Raw genomic sequence first — 26,877 nt, forward strand, 5'->3', positions numbered from 1 at the left:
TTTAACGGGTCTTGGTAAATATTATTTCCTCCCTCTTAGCATGATAAACTATAATATATTTATTAAATTACTTTCTAAAGGAAAATACATTTGCTTCAAGAATTGCCGTTAAAAGTTATTCTCGCGGTTTCGCTTTACATTAACACAGTCTTTGTGAAAGAAAAATATAATTGCTTAGCGTGATTCAGTGATTCTCCTTGTTGATCCTGTATCCCTACTGACGTATTAGATCGTTGCATATAAAATGGCCCATTTAAAATATATCGTTAAATAGCAATAAATATTTAACGCATTATCGAATAGTAGCAAATAATACTTTTTATTACGCGTGAAAATTTAAGATTTAAAACCAACCAAATACAAGACCGACGCTTTCATTCTCTCTTCGATGCTTTTACATTATTTCACTAGAAGATGAACAATTATGAAACGGGTATGAAAGAAATTCATGGATTAAAATCATTTGAGCAATACTCTAATGCGAACTTGAGGTCGCATCGCTATAGAAGCTATTCATATACATCATATACATCATATACGATACATCATATACATCATATACATAAAGTTGGCATCGCCAACGTAACCTGGTAATTTGAGAAATATAGGTTGGAAAATATGAATAGCAAAGATGAATCACCCGACCGATTGAAAGAAGTTATCGACAACAACAAGAAAAAAAGAAAAAAGGAAAAAGAAAGAAGGAAAAAAGGAAAAGAAAAGATAGAAAAATTCTATCCTAGATAGTAGCGTGCGTGAAAAACGCAGTGATTCCGATTCGTGCTACGCGTGTACAGTGCTAATTTTTACATAGAAACTAGACGAATGTGCGAAAACTGTTAATATTATCAAAATAAATGAAATACACGATATGGCTATTCGGTTATTAAAAAAAAAAAAAAAAAGAAGATTCAACGAAAAAAGTTTATAATAAAATTATTTCGATAATGACTTTTTAATAAACGTTAAAATCTGACTTGAAGTTAATCGGAAACGAGTTTAGGGTTTTAGGTCTGAATTACTTGGTTTACTTCAAAAAGGAAAGAAAAAAGAAAAAATGTTCTTGGTTATTCACTCTCTGTCAAATGTAAGAATAACGTGCGGAAAATTGTGTACTTTTGTCGAAACATCGTTAAATACAATAACAACTTGCTAATAGCGATATTACTCGGCTAGATAATCTCGATAATATATTCAAAAGTCATCGCAACTAAATCCCTTTCTGCGAATACGTATCGAAAAAGATTGAACAGAACAATCCTCATTGATTACGGGAGGAATGTAAAAAGTAACACTAATTCGATAAGATAACGAAGCAATTTATAAAATAATAAAATAAACGGAACATAAATAGTTGTACGTCCTTCTGGCAATTTAATTTTAATTAAACCCTTTAATTATATATATTATATACATATATTAATTATATATATATATATATTTTTTTTTTATACATTTCAAATATATTTTCGCGTAAAATGGCGTGTATTCTTTCAGTAGCCATTACAACATTTCTGCGAATATTTCGTTTCACAGCGTAATTTAATTTTAATTTAGTAACGAATACTACAACATAAGATATACAGATGTATAGTCTTTTACGTCCGATTTCGTGTGATTAATGTATAAAAATTGAATGTATCATATCAAATGGCTATTCTTTGCGAGTAAACTTGTTCTAAAATTTACCTTACTTTAATGTCTAGAATAAATAAATCGTCAAACGGTTAAATATATCTTGATCTTGCGAACGTCGCGATTAATTCGTCAGATACATATTCTATAACGATTCCTTACTTGCTTACTTCCGTTAGGAATATTTTTGAACGTTGCAAGTTCAATTATTTGCAAGTGTAATAAATAATTTTCTGATAAAGCGTCTTCAGTCTCCTCGATGTCGATGTATGTAGGTTTTCGCGTGACCGATTGTGTATATATCGATAAAGATCATTATATATGAATATAGAAATACGAGTGCTAAAACGAATCGAACATGCAAATATGTATGCAAGTAGTTTTAAAAGTAACAGTTGTATCGTATATATCGACGGACGAAGGAAAATCATTTGAATCGCGGCTTTCATTCTATCATCAGGTAAAACCCAGAAATATAACATTTGAACGCAAACAAAACAGATTTAACATACGAGCAAAAAAGAATGTTAAAAAATCTTTTTGTTGTAACGGGACGAATTGCGAACGTTAAGAGGTTAAAAAAAGGGAAGAAAAGGTTTTATGTATTTCTATACTTTTAGCAAACGACAAAAGATTTAATATCGTAACAGTTTACTTCAAGTATATATAAATATAAATAGATTAATCTTTGTGTTGTGTTATACAGGGACTGGCGATATTGTCCCATTATGTCGTAACGACATACTTGAATCCTGATCTTGTTCCGCGATAGTGAAAACGTATCGAGTTCAAACATTTCGATCAATAAATACTGCTTTCAATAAAATTCTAAACATTTCGGCCATTTCATCTGCAAGAGCCTAATAACGCATATTTTACGAAAAAAAGAAAATGGCAGAGTTACAGCCTTTCAACGCGACTGTACGAGGTAGAACACTTTAGGCGACGGGAATAAATACATACCTGTATTTTCATTTTCATTTTCATTTTCATTTTCATTTTCATAATACTTTGAATTTCACTGACAGAAGAACCATTTTCGTTTTTCTTTTACGCTTTTATCCTTTTAGAAGAAATTAATCCATCAGTTTTCAATTAGTTCGCCAATTAGAAAATGGTCCGCCTTCAATTTGAAATTGTTGACAATCTATCCGTCAAATCCATATACATTTCTTTACTTTGTCAAATATTTATATACGTATATTTGTTATACGATTTTCTTCCACCGTGCTGTCACTTTTTAAATTAGTCAAATTCGAACGACGCGTAGTGCAAATGCTTTGAAAATCGATGGAAAGTCGTCGTAAGGCACGTTGTTGGCAATTTGTCTTTTACGCGAGCACGATCGATTGACAGATTGCTCTCGTTGGAACAACGTTCATAAAAATAATTCGCCAACGATCCTCGAACCGGTGCTAAAGTACAAGGAAGGAAAAACATACGATTCGAATAACGAATATAAAGCGATCCGTTTGATTCGATCGCTCGTCCGTGGATCTCTGGAAAACAGAAGTAGGTGGCACTTTTCCGGTGAAAAGTAGTTTCTCGTTGCCTTGAGAATCGCGCTGGTTTCCGTGGCACTCCGAGGCAACCTGCAAGAACGATACAACTTGTATACAACGATGTAGAATATACATAAAGGATGATAATAAGAAAATGCGGGATGAGTCTAGTAAGCAGTAGCGGGGACAGACTATAGCCCCGTCCCTATAGCAGATAGGGAAAAAATTCGATATAGAAAGATAGGTATTGTTGGTTGTGTCGTCGCGGTTCTGAATACGTATTGTTGTGGCCGGATATGCGGCTTAGGAATGTCCAGGTGCTGGCCGAGGCAACCGCGAACTGCATCGCCGAATGAACGAGTATGGCCTATCTATCCACTATCCTTACGGCTCCCGATCAAACTAACGAAACGGAGTCACCAACCAAGTCATCGGAGTGACCACTTTAAAAACCCTGCCAGATCCATTTACATTCTGAAATTGTTGTCGACCGGCGCAACGGTACGTATCATCTCTTCTTTGTCGATTCTTCACGCGTATCCTGTGTCATAGGTTTTCGGTTAGTTCTCGAAAATAGCCTATCGATAGATGGATTCGAGAACAGGAAAAACAGCTTGTGTGTGCGCGCGCGTGTGAGAAATCTTTCATACAAAAGTCAGGATAAGTTTTGAACAGCAGTATATAACGTCTATACTATGTACACGCAAAGCGAGAAGGCTGCAATATCGATTGGCCTGCTGCGTCGATGGACAAATATACCATCTGTATTCTTTCCTTTTACACTTGATGTTTCACACGCGTTGCTTTCAAGATGATGCTGTTATTTCGAACTAAAACTCAACAGAACGCAGCCCTCTCGCGTGCGTGGCTGTTAAACGGCCGAAAATAGGAGGACGTGTGTTAATGTCTAAAGCTTGTTGCCGACAAATTTATGCCCCCTGGTCCCTAATTTATGCCAGCAGGTTCGTATTGACAGTATCAGCTACAAGTGGCCGTATGACGTCACATATTCAAAGGCTTTATGTAAAACCATCGAGCAACTAGGACAGAATTTATATATGGCGACTTAATAGCATTTATCGCTATACAGCGGATGTTTACGCGTTTATGGTTTATCTATCGAAGATCGATATCGCGTTAACGTACTATTATCTTATTCGCAATTTTTTTTTTTCTCTTTCGATCAATTTATATCATCGAATTCTTTCAAGCATGTTGTTCGAAGCGTCTTGTTCGAAGCGTCTTGTTCGAAGCGTCTTGTTCGAAGCGTGAAAGGCAACGTAAAAAGATGTAATAATCAGTGGAAATGAAAGAAAATAAAGGTAAATGTCACGTTATCGCTTTCTTTTTGTCAAACGTTAACATTAACCACCATACACCTATCTCCTAGGGCAAGAAATCTATCGCTATGCCTAATAGGTCAAGATTACTACGAGTTTGTCACGTAAATTTGAGACTTTGATTATAAAAGAAAAGAAGGTTGAGCGGTAGGTAACTCAACTATTAACTTTTATTTATAGAACTTTATTATAAATACAACGATTACAATGATTTTACAGAGGTAGAACTATACTGAATCAGAGAAAGGCTGAACATGAACTACTCGAGCTGGCTGAAGTCTCGGCTTATATGCGTTTTGGTTCGGCGATGTTGAGGGGATCGGTGTAGGTTATGATGTGTAAAAGTGTCCGAAGGTCGGGGGTCGATGTCTCATCTATGATGTAGACTAAGGTGTGTCATAGGCTCGGTGTAGGCTATGATGATCAGGTGGTGATGTACGCAAAAGAGTCCGAAGCTCGGGAGTCGATGTCTTATATCTCTGGTGTAGATCGAGTTGTGGTTGATGTGCAAGTTACGCGTTACTATTTGTCCGTCTTTCGATACAAGTATATTATTCATACAACCTTATATTATTTCTATTAATGCCTTAAGATTGTAACAAAGTAATATTATATTACCGATCCGCTTGCACATGACCGTGACTGAATAAGTACTTTCGGGATCCTGATATGTATACTTGGATGGCGCATAGGCGAATATGTGTACGCCGATACTGTATACTTGAATACTCGAAGCACGGCGATCCCCTGATTTCGGGTATCCGCACATCCCTGTACACAATTCGAGTTCGCAAGAAGTGCGCTTCGTGCAATTTCTATGAATGTGTTCGCGTGTGTACGGGAAGGCACGAACGGATACGCGCTCCCACTTTCGATATTTCGAGTTTGCCGATTATTTACAAGTTCTCCCTCGTCATCGCGACGTTGTCACGATTCTTTCTCCGCTCGGCCCTAGTTCCGAGATATTTGTGGAAAACTGAAGAAAACTGAAAAAGCTGTCGTTACTGGACATCGAATCCTGCCTATACGCGCGTATCTGGAACACGGTTGCAAACAGCGGCGAATTTATCCCTATCATTTATCAATTCAAGCTGATAATCATTTGTCGGCTACCGAACTAAACTAAATTTTAACGAGTTTCTGCCTGGCTAAATCGATGTTTATTAAACCAATAGGAAATTAATATTTACAGTTTATAGATCCTTCCATGTCTAAACATGTCAGAATTCTGAAAGGATGAATATCAATTTTGCGAATACTAATCGAAATACGCACGATGCGATGGCAAGTCGAAAACTGCCCAATCGAAACTGTCCCATGGTAAACGAGTCTCGTTGGACGATTCAATGTTTTTCGCACGTTCTGAAAAACCCAAGAATCGAACATTCAAACGACTATATACGCGTTGGATCAACAAGCAAGCATGATTTTAGCGAAACTAAAATTTTGATGCCAGTCTTTGCACGCTATCAAACGTATCGTATGTAATTCTGATAATCGTTTAGTTCTCATACATCTTTTTCTTAGGTCAAGTGAAGGGTGCAGTGAGCGCGCCCGTCGTCGATGCGCTGCAACGATGTTACGAGCTAAGCGTGGAAGGTTTCGACAAAGGGGACGATCCTAGGAGTCAGTTTAGGAGTAGCGAGGCTTGCGATTGACTTGTCGATAGGGTGGTGAATCTTCGAGCCTCCTGTTACGAGTTGCGCACGTTTCGAACAAGTCTCAGGCCTGTACGGAACATGCAAGTACAATAAGAAGACAATAGCCCGGAATCTGTGGCGTAAGCGTGTACAACCTGGTCCAGTGGCTATACACCTCGAGCAAAGCGTAAGTGATTTTGCGTTAATCTAGTTTCTTAGTAAGCCGAAACGTTAGTAACCTAAATAAATTCCTTTCAAAAACGCATTAAATAACGATCGTGTCGTAAATATCATTCGTTTTACATAACGGTCATTTTGACTATTTCTATTTATCCTGCCTATTACTTTCCCGTACTTTCCCGTGCTACTACGCTATAATCAACCTTAAGAATAGGTTTTCACGCCGAATGACTGACACATTCTTCACATTCTTTCCCGAGTATCGCGATGCAAAATTTCGTAGCTGTTGTAAAATATAACAAAATATAATATAGCAATACACGAATAAAATGATGTTTCTATTCGTGATAAATTCTATTCGTGTGTAATTATTTCAAGTCAAAATGACGTCGAAATGACTCTGTTGTTCGTTGTTGCTATTTTATTTCGAATAGAATTTGCCGAAACCCCCCGAGACGTAACTAGCATCTACATACGTAAACCTTTCGTTTTCAGATGTAATAGAAGGACAACGTATTATCTTGGGACAATATAAACGGAAAATTTGAAAGTCTAAGGAAACGATTTTAACGGCACGACAAAAGATACTATTGTATAAACTCACTTGGATCAGGCCTCCTGTAGTTCCCCTTTGATCCCGGGCACACTGTGATGATGTCTCGAGGCGAGTTTATTCGCCAGCTCGTGCATCACGTCCCGGTATATCACCGTGTCCAAATTCTCGCCGAGCATATAGAGAAGAAACCAATCACCGACTTTGCTCCGCCGAACTATCGTTTCCACGGCTTCTCTCCTGACCAAACGAAACCGTAGTCGTAGAAGGTATACTCTCGTTCTTGGCGAAAATATAATTACGATCTAGAACAGGTGCGAGAAAATGTTGAGAATGTCGAAGGTTAAATGTCGCGAGTTATACGCGGATATTCTTTATCAAGATAACGTAACCAACCATCGGAAGCAATAGAAAGGTTCTCAAGCAGCAACGTAAAAATGCTGCGCAAACATAATTAATAGTATACGCGGTAGTGGTAGCAAAAACTAGACAAATAAAAGTTGGAAAAATGCCGAACAAATGTAAACTTTGAATAAAGATAATATTAAAAGATCGTTGTTATATAATTTTTATGCAGTAAGATATTGATATATCGAGTATGTGTAATCAACGTGTAATCAACAAAGCTTGGAAACCTGATAGAATTCATATCTAATACAGTGTGATACTAATGTAAAAATAAATTGTAAAATAAATAAAATAATAGTTACAGTTTAACAAATCGAGGTTCACCCGCACGAATTTCCGCGACCATTATCTAATGGTTGGGCCAGGTATCGCTCACCCGTTTCCCACCGAGATCGCTCGCAATTCGCACGCACGGTACCGTGTGAGCGACGTCTACGAGCATGCCGATGGGAGGGTGGGGGCTTCGTTGCGCTCGATGACCAGCCTATCGGCATGCATATTCTACAACTTTGGTCGGGCCGTTGCCAAACTCTCGATCGCGCCCCGTCTTCGGAACGAGGCATTTCTCTCATCGTTTCGCAGACCATTTAGAATCGTATGGAGAAGGTGGAATTGATTTGGAGAATCGTTGCTCGCGACGCTGGAACCACGAGCTTTTCCGTCCTTACATTCTGTATGTTTTTCTCGCGGACGGATCATCGTCACGGGACTAGTCCACTTTTCGAATCGGTCAGCCGGTATTCGTTTGGCCGGATATTTATTCAGTCGGAAAATCTGTCGAACGTTTCGATGATATTGATTGAAAATGCGCGGAATGTTTCGTTACAGTTTTCCCCACCGATTAATAAATTATCTTCTTTTTCACTGAATTTAACGTACACATAATCCAAACGTTCTATTATCCGAACAATCTGTTATCCGAGTACAATATCTGCTATCGTTATAGAGCGTGTTAGTAGAGCGTAAACAGAAAATGAAAACGACGACGGGGCTGTACGTTTCTCGTTTCTCGCGTCGAAAATTTGTGCAGTTGATTGAAACAAACTAACAATTTCTTTGATCTCCGTTCGAACGAATGAAATTTAATACGAGGAAGATGATTATTTGGTTATCCAACTATTTTTGCCTTCCTATTACTCTCGATATAGGATCTTGTACCGTACATGAAACGAGAAAGAGTCGCTTACCCTGTATAAAATCGTGACGAAGCTCAGCATGCCGAGAAAGAGGAACCAGAACCAGAGAAACACGTAGATCTTCTCGTTGACGACGTTCAAGGGCAGTATGCAAACGGCGTCGTGCCTCTCCACCTCTCCGCTTACGCCGTATTTGTAGAAGGTGCACTTGGTCATTCTAGGGAACACGTAAATCATCGGATCGATCCGGTCCTCCTGATCCGACTCGAGGAACCTGAGCACGTCGATACCGAACGTCAGGAACGCACCATCGAAGAACCGGTTCATCAGGAACATCTGACCTGCTCAAATTCAAACGCTTCGTATAATTTCTATCGCCATGGATTCGCCATGGATAAATAGGCAATCGAGTAGGCATTACGCTGGCTAGAAAAGGTATTGCCACACGAGCGTATTTATCATAGCGTTTACGCTACTAATAGCGATTAATTACACCCAAATATTTCGGCGATTTCGTACGACTCGGAAAACTTTGTACTACGAGAATAAGATGTATCGCGCGTGATAAGAAAACGATTTATTAGAAGATATACGGGTGTGTGCCAGTACCGTGTATGCCAGTATGTGCCGTATGTGACGTATGATATTCAATAGTATTCGGCGAGTATTCAACAGCCGCACGCGTTTAGCGGTTCCGTTACGTCGAGCGGCAGCAGCCGAGGTAACCGTCGATATCGAGTATACCGTCGCCGCCGTCGCGTGTTTTACCAAAACTGTTTCGCTTTTTCTGCTAGAAACGAAACAGAGAAATGGCAGAAACGTCTACTCTATCTCTTGTCACAGCAGTCTCAGACGTTCTCCTAGACGTCTTAAATATATATTGAATTAAATATATATAAGGAAAATATTTTTCCGCGATTTGGCTGGCCCTCTCGCTTTCATCGTTACTCGAACATATTTAAATGTTTCTAATATAACAAGAATCTGTATCGTTTTATTGGAAAACGTCGACGGAATCTTTTTGTGTCAACCGATATGGTTGGTAGCAACCGATTATGACGATCGTGAGTGGCATGTAGGGGCATAAAATTTGCGATTCTTTTAAAAATCCGTTTTTTCCTATATCTGTGGCTTATCAGCTCAGGGCTATCAGGCCTTGGTCAGCCTATCGACTGTTGCAAAATCAGACATCCGATCAACAGCATTGTCCGTCAAAGTTTTCCACGATGAACGTGCAAATATTTTTCTCAGTCACCGTATTCATACGTATTCATACTCTCAGTACCGTGTATCGAGTTAATAAAAGTTAAAGCCGATTACACGCGGAATAGAACAGGTCGGTGATTTTCTTCGTCAAATTTCCACAAAAATGAAACAATCACCTCCCACTTTGGAATACCGCAATCGTAACCTAAATTCAATCGAAGAATGTTACGAATATCTTGAAATGTAAGACCGGCAGGCAATTATACCTATGTAATGTTCGCGCAATTGCCAATTCGTATTACCAGTACCCCGATTGTTAGAAAACGTCGACAGCGGTCTGCCAGGAACAAAGTGGCCGTTGAAGAAAAGCGACAGACAATTACACGTGTATATCGGTCGTTTAAGTGTGGCATACATGATCTATTGTATCGTTGCCAAATTTCATCGTGAATCGTTCGTTCATTCACCGGTTCTTCTTTACGCCGCTAGGACGACATCTCGCGAACAAGCGCAAACGAACAAGACAGTACGGAGGAACGAACACATAGTTGCGCGCAAGATCCGACTTCTCCTATATCTGTTGCCACGTCCAACCCAAAGTCCAGGTTCCACTGTACTATCGTCTGTATTGCACGGTCATGAACGAATATATTTCATTATTATTAACTACTGTTATTAACGAATATATCGTCGATGCTTGTTTGTTTGTTTGATGACGTTGGATGAATTCTTTATATACCGTGATAATCTTGTTTCCGTGCGAACGAAAAACGAACAAAACATCCCGATTATTTATCACATCTTTCGTATATACCAATCTATAATTAAAAAACACGCCTGTAGCACGATAACCATATATTTTCATAATTCTATAATTATCTATAATATATTTTCGGTAATTTCTGTAAATTTCTGTATAATTTATACGATCCGAACCGATAAAGGGTGAAACTGAGATAACAATCGGAACAACATGGAACGCTACTGCTGGGTAGATCCGTATCGTCGGGCACGTTTCTGAAAGAAGGTAAGAAAAGAATGACCGCGTCAATATCGTCGCACGCTTCATTATACGATCAATAATTTACGTCTCTCCTTTTTCTACGATAGTTGTGTATTGCACATCTTATATTTTTCCCTTTCGTATCGTTTCTTTATATTTTTACCTGTTTCACGGCCCATAACTGTTACAACCAAAATGGAAAAAGTCATAGAATAGCAATTATCTTTTCGATTAAAATGTTGTTTGTAACAAATAATAATTATATCTGGCCGAAAAATCTTTTTCATTCCCGATAATCGTTATCGATGTGGGAAATTTCGCTAGTCGATAAGCAGTATTATCGATGAGAGAAATCGTATTTCGCGCATGGTAGCTATCTATGTTTGGATTAGGTGTTTGGCTTTCAAGTTTATGTCTTATCGCTACGAAACCAAACTTTTCCTTCAAATTACCAACCACTAACGTCAAACTCGAACAAAAATTATTCGGTACGTCGATGACAAATGGCAACAGTGCAGAAAATTATATTTGTTGATTTTTCTGTTTATAATTGCAGTTAGAAGTCAAGCTTCAATTCAACAAACATACGTTTCTTCGAGTTTTATACAGATCGCCTTTCTCTTTACGTGTGTTGGATGATCGAATGATGGCAAACGATAGTTTACACCATTATCAGCAACCAAAACACAATTTCTCTCGATAACCATCGATAACCGTTATACGTGTCGGATCTTTTTTTATAAAGAGCTTTTATACTCTTTCTTTGCTCTTTCGAGGCTCTGGGGTAAGCGCCGCGTACGCACGGGCCGCTTACCGTTAGATACCGAAAGACGTCGATGTCCCGTTGCCCGCTTCGTGGCCAGATCTCCTTCGGACAATGCCCGTATTCTTTGGCAATGTGATGTCTCGTCGGATCGCTTGCCATCGGTGAGCTATCTCACGAATCTTTTAAACAGTCGTACATCATCGACACATCGTAGGTCAGCGACTCGGAGTCGTTGGATATCCACTTTGCAAACGTTCGTTCAAGCATTCTGCCGGGGTGTTTATCGAGTCCACGGCCCACTCATAAATCACGCTAAGGCTAAATACCTATTTAGCTAATGCTATCTGCCATAATCTCCTTGAGATTGATGTTTTGTCGCTAATACGCGTATATAATCGAAATAGAATTCATCTCATCGGCAGCGAGACATATTTTCCATCGCTTATATGGATATATATGTATTTCTAAACAGAACGTTTAACAATCGAGATCCTTCAATTATGTGGTTTTTTCTTTCTTTTTTCAAGAACTACGATTCCCTTTAAATTATTCGTTTAATGTCCTCAACTTTTCCATCCGTGATCGTTTTGTTTCCCTTCTTCGTTTCCTTTTTCTTTCTCCTTTTCTTTTCCTTTTATCAAACAGATCTCGTGCTATGCCGTTGCGCGTACGTTGAAAATCATCGACACTTAACTTTCGCTATTCCGCTTCTATCAATTTCATTATTACCTATTACGTTTGATAAAACTGTTAATTCAGAGTTGTCGCAAATTTATCTACATTTACGCTTGTTGACCGTTTACGACCGTTTTCATTGCAAGTGTTGATAGACACATGAAAAAAAAGGGAAAAAAGAGAAAAAAGAGAAAAAAGAGAAGAAAGAGAATACTATTATTAATATTATTAATATTAGTCGATACTAACAAACGATATAGATCCGGTTCACCTCCTACCCGATCGGTCGAATATTTCTCTTTTTACATATGGAAGTATTGCATTCTATATTCAATTCAGTTTCCTTTATACTCGTGTATATTTACTTGTGTTTATATCGCAACATCCAAAAAAGTTAACAAAAAATCTCGAAATTGGAAATTCGAATTGTTTAATTAGCTACAAAAGGACGACTCTCTAGTGAAATTCTTACTTTTTCCGCACTATTTACGGACGAAGCAGATGTTAAACGATTTGCCAACTTAAAAATAACTAAAGAAGGCGAAGACTAGAGTTTATTCGCTCGTCAAAGAGCTGAAGATGAAACGGTGCTTGGACACATATTCTTGGAAAACTTTCACGTGGCGAAAAGAAACGAATTTACGAAATAAATATACGGTACTCGAAATACTAGTACTAGAAAACAGCGTGGAGTTTGAAAAAATTGCATGTATATGCATGCATATACATATGCATACGTGTGTATATGGATAAGAAAAGACAGGAGGAGTGACAGAGATTGTTAGAATCATCTTCTGACGCTACTATTCACCTTTATCGCCGATACCGTGGTAACTTTTCGATAAACGGAGCACACAAATATCTCCTCCGCCATTAGGTTTAAGATCGTAATAGGGTCCTTTTTTACTTGCAAACTAATATTCTCTCCTCTCTGCACAAGATGTATAGAAGAAATGCCGATACATCGCCTTTTGCCCTTCCTAAAATCGCGCACCCTTTTGTACGTAACAATTTTTCATCGGGCGCATAATTTCAAAGTTATTTGAGGTGGTTAAATTGGATGAATTACCCTTGCGTAATAGATATGCAAATGTTATAACGAATACAATGGTGTGTAAATACTTTTTGTAGCCAGTCACTGTACACATTATAGATTAAAACGATTAATTTCCTACACATTCCCCCTACCTATTATATTATATATAAATTTCGGTTTGGTCGTACCATACTTTAAATAGTCTGCGATAGCTGGCAAAGGAAGAGGTTCAAGTCCGATACGCGTATGTATCCTCCAATTGCACGAGTACTCGTCTTAATTTTTCTTTCTTCTTGTTTCTTTGCATCGAGTTTTACTTCGTTTACGAAATTGGTGAAATGAACGACCTCGTTGCCTGCATTACGCTTCTATTCAATCACTCAAACTATTGCCTATATCGTTATGCGTACTACTCTTAAACATCACTCGATCTTTTATTAATCTCATTTAGTTAGACCTTTAATACGATATATCTCTGGCGACGAAAAACGCATGGACGCAGAAACGTCGATGAGCTTTCTTTCATATTTAATATTATAAATAGCCAAATCTCATCTCCTCGATTATTACACATTATTTATTTGTATCCTCCTTTAAAAGCTCTTTGAAAAGATCGTACGGTTCATTAAACTACGTGACATTTAAATACGGGAAACATTCGATAATTACACAAGAATCGGCAATTTTTCCCATTAAAATGTTTGTATCGTGTTCGTGTTATATCGTTTCCATCAGAAAGATACGTTGGTAAATGTTTAATTTGGCAAAGAGGTTCAAAATGAAAAAGTTTTGCTTTTGAATTTGTACCTAGATACATTGTCTCAGCGATATGCCACATTCTTGGAACATGTTACATGTTCGCTGGATCGCAACGGTCCGACGTGCTTTCCGGTGCGTCAGGGGAATCTCCTTCTCCTTCCTCCTCCTCCTCCTCCTCCTCCTTCCCCCCCCCCTCACGCCTCATCCCTTACGCCTTGTGGAGATGAAGACTGTACAGTTCTATATCATTTTCTTATATTCATTCTTTATTATCGAATGTTTCCTGTACATGTTCGTGCTATCCCATTAATCAAATATTAAAACTAGTTAAAAAGCAAACAATAAAACATAAAAATAAAAATAAAACGAACAGGATTGATTTTCTTCTATAATTCTGTTTATGATGTTTCGAGAAATCTCTATGTAGAGAATTACGCATTGTTTAGACTTTAGATTATGTTTTCCATTGTAGAATGTATGTAATTACGTTATATTTAATTCTATACCGCACATTACCCAGATATTACTGCTTTCTCATCTTCTCTATTTTTGTTTATTTCTTGCCTTGTGCGTGCGGGCGTGCGTGCGCGCGCGCGCGCCTGCGTCAATCGATTCATCGAAAATTATTTCGCGCTAACGCTGATTGTATTAATTTCTTAGCCCCCCCCCCCCGCCGCATTAATTTCACAAGCGTACACAGCCGCGCATACTCACTAATCGTATACACGTCAATAAGCCAAGTTTAGTTTGAGCTATGTAAAAAAGCCGGTTACTGCACAATGCGTAGAAAGAAAATTGAGATCGGTAGGGATCAAGTCTCCTACTGCGCATAACGACCAATATAATTTATCACGTATCGAAACGATGAAGAAGAAGAAGAAGAAGAAGAAGAAGAACTAACGTGCAACTCACCGACCACATTCAGCAGGGCAAGAAGTTCGCAGAGGTAGTACCTGTATGCCCACCAATTGTGAAGTCGAAGATTCTCCCAGAGATAGTCGAGCAACATTTTCTTCTTCTGCTTCTTTTCGACTTCGGAACAAAGACCGATATCAAGATCCATCATTAAAGCATGAATCTTGCCACCCTCCCATCCTTTCCATAGCCATCGAGGCGTGTAGAACAGGATCGCCTGAAAAAAAAAAAAAAAAGAATCGTCCAACATTTTAACGCTATTACGATGTTCAATGGGTGTGTTACACATTACACGTTACACGTTACACGTTACAGGGTTGACTAAAATAAACGTACGCTATTTTTGTAAGATGGACAAACCGCTAACTAAGCGTACTTGCTACACCGAACAAGTTAATAAGGAATAAATAATTTGAGTAAAATATACATACGCACGATGCTGTTTGTGATATTTAAAAGTTGTAAGATCGCTTTGAAACATGAGAATTCGGGACAAAAAGACGATACATTATTTTCAAACCACAGCAAACTCTCTAGTCAAATATGTAGAGTTGCTTTTATATTTGAAAACGATTAAAGAGTATCAAAGATTAAAGTATTAAAGAGGATTAAAAGAATGCAGCGATGTTTTTATCGTTGTCGTTGTAGTAATATTTTCGTAATAACGCGTTGATGTGTTTCGGCGACGTGTCGAGACATTATTATATCGTAGATAATCATATTTTATATTATTAGGGATAATAGAAAATATTCATATTACAAGTACTTTTATGATTAAAAGTACGATATATATCCTGTAATAATGTATTATATATAAATAGTGTATGGGTGTTAAAAACTTTACTTTTACCAGGTCAAATAGTACAATAATAAATTCAGATACGAATTAATCCAGTATACCGAAATAGAGTTTGTCGAATAAATGAAATAGAGAATGAAAAAGAGAAAGGGAAAGAAAGACAACGGCCGATTATTGAATCCTAGAAAAAGCATAAGCCAAAGTTAGAGTGCGCGCTAAATCAAATGACACGTAAAAAGACGATTACTCGTTTTTTCCAAGACATTTAGACGAAAATCGCGTAAAAAAATCTGTGTAAAGATAGAACCGAGCGTATACGTATTGGAAATCGGATTGACAGTCGGTAGTTTTCATTGAAATATTTTATTATAATGATATTACGGGTATGAAATCGGTATGCGACAAAAGTTTAGTAATTTAACTTTACAATTAAAATTTTTAGTAGATACGTATCTTCATTGAATTGCGGTAGCTCGAGTTTATGGGATGAAACGACCATCCAAAGCACTGACTCGGAAACGATCGGAGTTAAAGAAAAAAGAATGTTTCAACAGAAATCGGATGAATTTTTACACGTTAAGAGAAACGTGTTGGAGGTAGGAAAAAGTACTGAAAGCTGTTTGCAGGAGAAAACGTGTCGTTTTACCATGTTCGTTTCAAAAGATACCGACGTTATTCGTATAACAAAACACGGGATTTTTCCATTTCAAAAGTAACGACATGCATACGTGTGTATCGTAGGAACGATTTTCGTCTTTTAACTCGTTTCCCTAATCTAGCTGAATTGAAAAATCACAATTTTCTTTTTTCATGTTCGTACCATCTATCGACTGTTCCCGTCGTTGTTCTCTAATTCTTTCGATAATTTCTTCGCCACTTTTACGTCTAATAAGGTATTATCGAGAATGATATATCCAAGTCCGTTTAGACTAACTAGTTTATTTTATCGTCCGATATCGTTCGGATAATCAAACGTTGGGAAAAGTGGAAATTCTACGGAATTATCGTTCCATCGCTATTCGCGAATATCATCTACTACAGCGATAGAATGACGTTTTCATACTTGCAACAATAGAAAGAAGATGACCCATTGATAATACTTGTGCTGTTTGACCAAGGGGTGCGACGCGTGTCCGTGCATTCCATCTCCTTTGCTATTCGAAACACCAGGATAAGGCACTGCCTGTCCCAAACTCTTATTAAACGCGTGCACCATACTATACGTGGTATGTAGCCAGCAAAATGTTTCCAAAACAATTTTGTCCACGGAACCTGAGGCCTCACAGTGGATTGGCGAACCGGAAATACTTTTGCACGCCAGCGTTACACACCCACCAAGCAAAAGCGCCACCGTTGCGCGATAATGCAGTCGAAATATCATAGTGTCCTCGGAGATCCGTTGAATTTTAAACAGAGACCTCAAGGAGCCGAATACATCCACCATCTTCAACATCAGAGGCATTTTTCTACGTCCTGAACGACGAATCAATTTCGAAACTACAGAATCCTCCTCGTCGAGAAGACGATCGTTCTCTTCCCCGTTTTCTAGATCCGTCTTTGTAATTCGAGCTTTCGGTCGTTTCAGAGGTGAAGATCGGTTTTTCTTTTATTTCGAATAATCTTTTTAATCGACGGTCTTCTTATTTGCAATTGCAGGATTTTTGTTGCTGAATCGAATCGCGAGTGAAATAATTATCATTTGGAAAATTCGTGAACTCGAGAGCCAAATAATTATGAGCTTGGAAGTCTTTCAACTTGAAATTCAAGCAGTTAAATCAGCTGGTAAATTTTTGATTTTTGGTAAATTGCAAATCCAATAATTATCGGTCAAGGAATTCTTCTTCAAGTTAAATAACTATTGGTAGGGAAATTTTTGGGACAAATTAGAAATCGTACGATTATCGGTTGGCGAATTCTTCAAATTCGAAACTCGATAATTATCGAAATGAAAAATTGTCGAGGTCGCAGTCGATTGTTTATGGATTATCAAAGTTAACATAGTTACAGACGTTGAAATTTTTAGTCAAAGGTTATAACTTGGAGGCGATTAAACTCGATTCTTACTCATTAATGCAAAACTGCTGAACTTGAAATTAACTGCAAGCATACTAGACTTGTAATTAGCATTACTTTGAATTATTATTGCAATCGAAGTTGACGCTGTGTATGTCGATGATTAAAATCTAAGAATAGAAGCTGACGGTTAGAGAATTCATAAAATTCAAATTGAACGATACATTTTCCGGATGGAGAACGTTAAATAAAAACGATAACGCGCGTTGTTGTAAGAAATTTGCGTTGAAATATCATTCTGCCGATTTAATATCGATAAATGTCCGATAGAAAAGACGAATATTTCTAAATGATATACCGTGATTATTTGATCAGAATATTTTTTACGTTAAACGATCGACAATTTCTCATCCCGACTATTCAGTTTGTCTTTTGATCTAACGCGGGGAAATATTCGAGACAGTTTTCTCAAAAACGTTCCAAATTTCTATCAATTTTATCTAAATATTCACAGAATGTGTACGATTTTTACTGCAGGTTGCGTGTATCATTACGTAATCCTTCAAATCTTTAACAGGGAACAGCAAACGCGTAGAGAAATAATGTTCGTCACTGTCGGCCCGTATCGGTTTCTTCATCGTGATTAACCACAATTTTTCACTCAATACTTCACAGTATACGTATTTCGCCGATTTTCGACCTTTCTACCTCTCAAGCTGCCATTCTTTCAATTTTCCTCATTTTCATCTTCCTTTCTGAAAAATATTTCATTTCCCACTTTATGCTACCATTCTTTCGTATAGTTGCAATACTTTCCGCAAACTTCTTTGAGATTACCGCCAAGTCGACAATTTCTTGGAATATTTTCATTTTTTCTTCAACTTACAGGATCTTCTCCACGTTCTGTCATGTTTGTCGCGCGTTTCTATAACGAGCTGCTAAGCACGTTCTTCCACAGTTAATTCCAACTTGTTTGGCACGCGCGATCTGGTAAGTGGGTGCTGATTTTTCTTTTCTCCGAAATAACTGTATATTTCCAGGATAAATGGGTGGATAAAAATGGATAAAAATGGAAAAACCAGAGCAACGAGAGGACGGAACGAGTATTCGGACACGGTGACAGACACACGTGGTGCGCGGAAGCAAGCCGTTAGAAGACTGGCCGAACTTGAAAGGCATCCCTTGGCCTCGATACTAAACACATAACTTGTATGATCCTCTAAGTATCTTCCTCTTGTCTTGTCAATGAAGTTGCACATACCGTTGTTCTTTACAATGTTTCGATCGTCGTCGTTGTCTTTGCCATTTGCCTTCATAATTGTAACTTCCTGTAAGATTTCGTTATCGAGAAAATTGAACAAAAATTGGAAAATTTATCAACCGAATATCAAAGGATTATCCTTCGTGTTTTTTCAATTAAGTTTGAAAGTTTATCTCAATAATGTATCAGGCCAACACTTGATATCAAACATGTTGAAACATTATTCTCCTCAAAGTTTGACTCTATATGTATCTTCTTCCTCTCTTTTCACAAGAAATCACCCAATTCCCCGCTTGTAAGTATTTACATGTCGTTCGGTCGAAATTCGCTGTACATAATAATTTTTCACCTGCCTACTTAACTTTGCTACGATTTAATTATATTACTTTGGATTTCGTCAAGTGCTGCCTCCTTGGTTTATCAATGAAATTATAATTACGCATTTCGCTTCCTTCCTTACAACATTTTAATCCTTCTCATGAAATACACGTTCCAATATAAAATATCGAGTAAAGTAAAGAAATAAATCGACTGATTTATTTATCGAAGCAATTTGTTGACGTATAGTTACGTCGCAATAACATCTAGTCAAACGAGATCGAATTGATTTGACCGACTCTGTTGTGTGTGTGATTTCGTTAACTCTCGAAGAACAAACACACAGCCTAATCGGATCCGTCGACGTATAATTACTTTCCTGTTTCGACTATGCAGCGATAATACGACAACGATGTGTGCACGTGGTACACGACGATACAGAGACACGAGATACAGAAGCGTTCACTTTAGCTATCAACGCCAATCTTTGGAAACAAAGTCTCCACGCGAGCTTCGAGCGAACCGTATTAAGAGTTACATTGTCTCAGCGCAGTCCGCGTTCTCCCGTACCGAGTATCGGTATATCTCATTCACGCTCGTTCTTTTCCATTCCCTTGTTCGATTTCTCCAAATTTTGCCGATCCAATCATTTAGACTGTACCGCTGAAGCGGACGCTTCTGTAGAAATAGCAACTCCTTCGTACGCTTCGAACAGACCTAACCCGCTGTATTCACCTCTTATCACGTTATCAGCTGTACGACCGCCGCTAGACAATCCGCGGTGCGAAGTTTAATCTCCAAATCAGATACACAGGTCTGAACGACAGAAGATTGAGTCGAAAAATCGATAAGAACGCCACATATATATTGGATTTTTGCCATACGATCGAAAATGATGGGCGTGTGCACATTCGAAGAAAGCAAAGTTGACTTTGAGCTGGTCGTTACAGCTGAACGACCTTGATTCAATATCAAGACAAGGTCAACATCAATCGTCCCCTGCAAATCCTACGATTTTAATATATACATATACGACATTTATGCAAGTTACGCAGTCAACTATCAATTTTACCCATTTACTATTATCTACGCGAATTTTGCATAGAAAAATTAATAGCACGAGTTTCTCATCGCTGATCCTAACATGACAAAATTCAGAAAGGATAAATTTCAGTCGAATCTTCGATTCGAAAAGAATAGTATAATACGTTAATTTATGAATCCAATTTCGTCAAATTATCGAAGCGAATCCGTAATACGAATCTATCAAAACCAATTTCATTCCTTTACATTTTTCCTCACGTCTTGTTTCGTGAAATACAATATCAATGATTCTCGTGCGTTTATCAGTGAAATTAATTAAATAAAAATTAAAAGTTTGGCTAAAAGTGTATAGAAGGGTTGGCTGGATTCCGATTTCGATGATTTTTGGCCAGGTTGTGGAAATCGGTATCTCGAACAACATTTTCCTAGACATATAAGCACCGAACTCGCTTAGTTTCCGAAATATTCGCGAAAAACTGCCGTCACCGCTACAATCAATTCTGCGTCTGTGGTAGTCAATGCGTCGGTATTGGTTGCCTTATTTTCTTGGTATTGCTTATCCTCTCTTTATAAACGAGGGTCGACGAGTTTAAACGCGGGTTTAAACGCACAACGTCAGTACGCATTTCACGTTACGAGAAATGGCTATCATGACTGAAATTTATTTCAATATGAATATCATCGATGTATCGGGTTTGAATGAGTCTAAGGTTTCTTTAATTCAGACGTCTCACGGCGATGCTTGCCTAAACTAAATTATAACAATTATTCTATTTCGTAAAATAATATCAATTATTTATTCGCCCGTTATTCGTACATTTAATTCGTTGTTACTGGACGCAAACGTTGCCTGGCGGCGGCCGGATTGTAAAATCTAACTGAAACCCAACACATCGATAATATTCGCTTTTAGTCGTTCAGTTTAACATTCAGAAATCAAACGTTCTTATCAATGCGTTTCTTACATCTGTTCGATTAAAATAACACCAAACACCAAATAATTTGCGAGCACATTTAATCAATTAATACAAATTATTTATTAATCGTAATTAGCATTTATATCTTGTATTGTATTATTAACATTTATAATTAAATACATATCGATTTGTAAATACGATTCGAATTATAGCGTGTTTGGTGTCGTTTTCGAGATCGAAAGACCTTACAAATACGTTGGTAAAAGTTTAATTAAAAAAAAAAAAAAAAGAAAAAAGAAAAAAGGAAAAAACGTCAAAAGTAGAAAAAAGTTTGATCGTTGAATCAGTACGTAAGAGCATACATTGTCTTTATTTGCGATACCTGACAATGGATCGTGTTGTTACGCTGGTCGACCGCGGCGGACCGTCCAGCTTCCCCATGTATCGAGAGATTTTTTAATCATCGTACGTTTCTGTACACGTATAAAGAAATATAGAATCAACGATCAACGGTTATCTTGGTTATGCGATGGAAAATTTGCGAAACGCGTAATTCTAGAAGGAAATTCAGCAATGTTTTAATCAAAGTGTACAGTGCTGCGTAAATAGAATGAAGTTTTTTTTTTCGTATCCTCCCTGGTTATGATTCGGGTCTTGGGCAATTACTTCAGAAGATATCGCACTTTAAAACATTAGAAAATGTAATTATACACGATAATGTATATATATATGAAAGAAATTAACAATTTTTAATCACAGCAAACGCAAATAAAGTAATCGTAGATTTGTTACATATTACCGTTTGAATATTTTTCATAGGTTCGTATTAACAATTTTTCGCATAAACTCGCCTCGCAACAATTTACTAAATGTTTCGCGTAGGATAACATCTGGAAAATAGATTAGTAAAGCCATAGCTTTAATCGAATTCATTTTGAAACACACGACGTCTGCCTAAAACAATCTTTCGTACAACAAACAATTCGCGAACTTAAAGCAAACTGTTAGGACAGGGTCTACGATACGTATGTTATGTCGCTATTTTTAGGTTACAAATCACAGTGACGTATGGGTTATATTTTTTCGGGCAATGTGTAGCAAGGAGACTTCCAACGTTCCGGTAGGGGATCTCCTGCGCTCTCAGTAGCGGTCAATGTATCGTAAGCTCACGTGCGCCCCAGACCATAGCACCTTACGAGCCCTGGCACATCGTCCGCACGGAGGCCATTACCAGGATTGTGGAAACCACCCCGCACCTCTTATTGGTTCGCCGGCGCCTACCCTCTTGTACCATGGCTCCTGGACAACGTGGGCGAGAGTCTGCCGAGACTCCACCAGAGGACTTTGCCGGGTCAAATAAGAAAGAAAGCTCGAGTCAGAGAAGCGAAACTTTATAATAGCGAAACTACGAATTTGCCGGTTCTCTTCTACCTCAAGAAGAACGGTGCTTCGTAAAAAAAGGAAAAGAGAATGAGTACGCAAGCTATTGATCTGCAGCGTGTATGTTCCATGAATTTTCAAAATTATTTTTAAGAAAACATAAGCAGTAACCGTAAACGTAGGGAAATGCTATTGTTCGCATTGGTAGAAATTCCGACAAAATCGTGTCACGAATTAAGACCTATCCAGTATAATCATGTTTTTGTCTGAACGAAAAGAAACTTTTTCTCTCTGTTTGCATATCTTTAGCAATTAAAAGAATAAAAAATCTGGGAACACTGACATTGCAAACTTTCGAAATTACATATGTACGTATACCTCGTGCGAAATCCTTCTTTGACAGAAATGTGATAGAAAAAGTACCGTTTTTTTGTAGTTAAAGATTTCTGAAAGACGGTAAAACCGTAGAAAAGCTGAATATCCGCCAATTTCGATGATTTTTGCACATGTTGCAGAAATCGATATTTCGATTAATTTATATATGTATATATATATATATATATATATATATATATATATATATATATATGTATGTATAAAAATGGTGGACTCGCTTAGTTTACGAGATATTCGCGAAAAACTTGCGGTACCGGCAAACTGAATTCCGCGTACGGTTGTGCGTCTGTGATAGCGTATGCGTCAGTGTTGGTTACCGACAGCCGCTTATCTTCTGTTTATAAACGAGGGTCGGCCAAGCTGAAAGGCCTCGTGCACAACGTACGTATGCGAGGCTGAAAAAGTCTGCAAATGTCTGTGAAAGTTGTAGCTTTTATTAACTCGATTAAAATTAGAAGCGAATATCATTAATGTATCGGGTTTAGGTTTCGGTTAGATTTTCCAATCCGGCCGTCAACGCTTGCGTGAGATAACAACGGATCAATTATAAAAATAACAAGCGCTGTCGCGAGACGGATTAAGAACATTCTACAAAATCCGGCCTAAACTCAACGCATTGATGATATTCGCTTTTAATTGATTTATAACAGACATTTCTTACTTCGTCTCGCCATAGGCACGTTGTGCGCGGGACCTTTCAGCTCGGCCGACTCTCGTTTGTATGTAAGCAGAAGATAAGCGGCGGCAGGCAACCAACACTAACGCATACGTTCTACCACAGATGCACACAGCCGTACGCGGAATTCAGTTTGCCGGTACCGCAAGTTTTTCGCGAATATCTCGTGAACTAAGCGAGTCCACCACGTACATGTACAGGAAAAGATTGTTGAAAACGTTGAGTTTTGCAACATATCCAAAAATCATTGAAATCCAGGGGGTCGTTGGCTTTTCTACAGCTTCTACATCTTTAAAGATCGATATTCACATTTTCGTCTTGTTAAATAATTTGAGCAATCGTTTAATATCCTTCCTACATGCATATAAATTTCATTCTGTCGGAAAATTAACTTCATGTTCGACACTTTCGAACAATTTATTGTAATTTATTGCAATATAAATTCGATTCCTACTATCGATTAAACAGCAATAATCTTCCTGATCTCTGATGTTTGATGAAATATACAATTAATCTTGAAAACACGTTTCATGGGTAATAAGTCTACATGTTCTTACTTCATTTAGCTGCGATAACATACGAGATAAATAAATTTTTACACAAACATCTTTAATTTTATATTTATTATAGCAGATTCGACAACTGTAGCATTAGGAATCATTCACGAAGGAAATCGACGCGTGGCTGGTCAGTCGTTCTACCGATCGATACCGAATCAACGGAGAGAAAATTTAATTCCGTCGAAGAACATGTTCTAGTTGAAGACATCGGCTGATCGTTTAAGGTGAGGGTGGAGGAGCGTCTTTGACCGAGCGCCAAGGCGACTCACGCGACAGCGGCGACCCTCGGTGACGAAGCAACGGTTAGGGGTTTAACGAGTTAATATGCTTAGGGTTTCTTTCTTGGCAATGAACTAAATATAAGCTTCTGTAAGTAGCGGGTAAATTCTTCGACCGTAGCCGCAACCAGTTCGCTCGTTATCCGGCTTTTCTCATTGTCGAATCTTCGTGAATACGATTCCTGTCTTTTACGTCTCAAACGTAATTAATTGCAAACTAGTTTCCAAAAATCTTGCGGATGTTTTCAATTTCACGTTCAAGAACTACCTTACTATCTTATTCTTCGCTTGCTATTTTAATCAAATTATTTTAATTATTGCTATTTTAGATTATTCAATTCGTTTTTATCGAAATTGAATAAAACTTTTTGAACAAATGATAAATAAAGAAATATATTATTCGCCAATTGTGCAGGAATATCCTAATCGATTAAGGATTTATCTGGATAAACGTTTTGGATAGATTATGCATGAAAGAATTCACTTGTATAGAAATTTAATCGAATAACTTATTCGGATAAAAATTTGTCTCGTGTTATAGTATTATCAATAATATTTATATCGCATGTGAACTGTACTCGCCCGTGAAATCTACTTTCAACATTTATCGTTTTTTCAAACATTGGATCAAGAAGACTATTGCTCTTTGGTAAATTGGTAATAGCATCAATCGGACCGACCATGACTGGCTGTATCCGTACAAACTTTACTACGTCCGCACTTACAATTAGTCGGGGTATTTGCTTGAGTACAATTTCTAATCTAAACAGGCAGGAAATAATTATTCTACCAAATAGAGAGGGAGTAATTTGTTAAGGATCATTATACGAAGAAGATAATTGACTAAAATGAAGTTATTTGAATAATTATCGTAGATAAATATTTGTTCGTTCGAAACAATTCCGGTAATGTCCAAGTTTGATTGTTGCATAGGAGCCGGCCCAGGAGATTATTCTTATGAAAGAATAAGAAGGAAACGTAGAATGAAATGTTTTTAATATGCTTTTAGTACGTTTGAACTTGACTAATTACCGACTGGGTACGAGCAAGCATCTAGCAGAACGTTATTCCACGTGGCAGAATGGTTAGAGCTAGATGTAACGTAGGAATATAGAGATAGGTACAGGACTGGTAATATTATCGTCGAAGAGCGTCGAAGAGCGTCGAAGAACGAAACTGGACGCTTCTCCGTTGCATACATTTTCGGCCAGTAGCTCTTCTACGTTATTATCGAAAAGAAAGTGAAAGCGAAAGCGAAAGTTATTAATGGCAAGAAAAAAGAAAAAAATATATAAGATAGGAGAGAATAGATAGAAAATGAAAACAAGATCGTCCTACGATTCTAGGGAGGAGGAAGAAGATTGAGAAGAAAAGAAATTGTGATCGATTACCTGCAGAAACAGCATGAAGCAGACCCACTGATAGTACCTGTACTCCTTCCTTTCCGTCTCTGGGTGCGACTTTGAGTTATCTACGCCAGGAAACGGTACTTCGAAACCCTCTCGTTTCCTATAAGCCGCAGTAATCGTATACGTACTATGAATCCAACAATACGTATTCAACACGTCTTCCGGTAGATCCTTGCTATGAATACAATCGATCGGATTACCAACGTATTGTCTCGTGGTCACGATCAACGAAAACGAAATCAACAGGATCACGGTTAAACTATAATGCAATCGGAACACAGCTGTGTCAATATGTACGTGAGAGATCTTAATAAGGCTCTTCAGACCTCGAAATATGTCCAGCATTTTGAATGACCGAAGAAACGCGAAAGCTTCCTCTCTTTTTCTTCTTTTTTTCGTCAAACGGCGGTCATTAGATCGCTAATTAGGTCGTCCCTCGCCATTCATCTTTCAATCGCTTTGCTCTGTCTTTCACCTTTCTTAACCAGTGGAAGGGAAGATGCAACTTTGCCAATCTATTTGAAGTTAGGTATCCCTTCAGGACGCAAAGACGCACAGAGCTGCAAGTTTAAGGATCTTTCGTAGATTCGTTCCTTCGGATCGTTTAGCTCGTGGAATCGTTTGAAGTCGATTTAATCCAAGCAGATCTAGGTATTTCTCTAGCCTTGGGCAAAAAATGGGAATTCATTCGCGCTCCCTTCGAAAGAAATCGTCGCGCGACGTAGGATCCTTCGAGCAAATCGGACCCTCTGCCGTCCGTCGCTAGTTCCCTTTTCTGCACTCTTCTTATGCTCATAGCATTTAGCAAAGTTTCCTATTCCTCCATTTATAAGCATTATTCCTTCGATTAAACGCTTGACAAGTTAGACATCTACTCGAATATTCTATTATATAACATATACATGTATATATTTAACACGTTTGTGTTTTTAACAATGTATTTGGAAGAACTACTGCTTTCAAGCTGTTCCTTTTGAAAATAAGCATACCTTTTTAAGAAGGGTGGAAAAATTCATTCGCGCAACTAACGTAACATATTCCTGTATCTGACGTATTCGAAACAACTCTTGTT

At 37.9% G+C, this 26,877-nt stretch overlaps 2 protein-coding genes across 7 annotated transcripts in view; one reads left to right on the forward strand and one right to left on the reverse strand.

The window, feature by feature from the left end:
* The window catches only part of LOC122567163, a 39,884-nt gene extending 32,953 nt beyond the window's left edge, over positions 1–6,931 (forward strand). For both annotated transcript variants that reach the window (XR_006316717.1, XM_043725446.1), the window contains 2 exons: positions 6,005–6,304; positions 6,793–6,931. Coding sequence is in view for 1 of the 2 variants with exons in the window: in XM_043725446.1 (XP_043581381.1) it covers positions 6,005–6,013 (9 nt within the window). In the remaining variant the exon portion in view is untranslated. The remainder of the gene's footprint in view (positions 1–6,004; positions 6,305–6,792) is intronic.
* LOC122567162 (innexin shaking-B) lies at positions 1–26,572 on the reverse strand. 5 transcript variants are annotated; one of them, XM_043725442.1, is made up of 6 exons: positions 18,453–18,707; positions 16,617–17,408; positions 14,752–14,971; positions 8,446–8,735; positions 6,902–7,155; positions 1–3,227 (listed from the first exon to the last, which is right to left on the reverse strand). In XM_043725442.1, exons 2-5 carry the CDS (start codon positions 17,013–17,015, stop codon positions 6,907–6,909), a joined length of 1,158 nt encoding a protein of 385 aa, XP_043581377.1. In that variant the 5' UTR covers positions 17,016–17,408; positions 18,453–18,707; the 3' UTR covers positions 1–3,227; positions 6,902–6,906. The 5 variants fall into 5 exon arrangements, with proteins under 5 accessions (XP_043581377.1, XP_043581376.1, XP_043581378.1 ...); XM_043725441.1 differs by having other exon boundaries at positions 16,617–18,321; XM_043725443.1 differs by lacking the exons at positions 16,617–17,408; positions 18,453–18,707 and adding an exon at positions 25,788–26,572.
* Between the last annotated feature and the right edge of the window lie 305 nt (positions 26,573–26,877).

Source organism: Bombus pyrosoma, linkage group LG4 (genome assembly GCF_014825855.1).
Source record: "Bombus pyrosoma isolate SC7728 linkage group LG4, ASM1482585v1, whole genome shotgun sequence".
In the NCBI taxonomy this organism is placed as follows: Eukaryota; Metazoa; Arthropoda; class Insecta; order Hymenoptera; family Apidae; genus Bombus; species Bombus pyrosoma.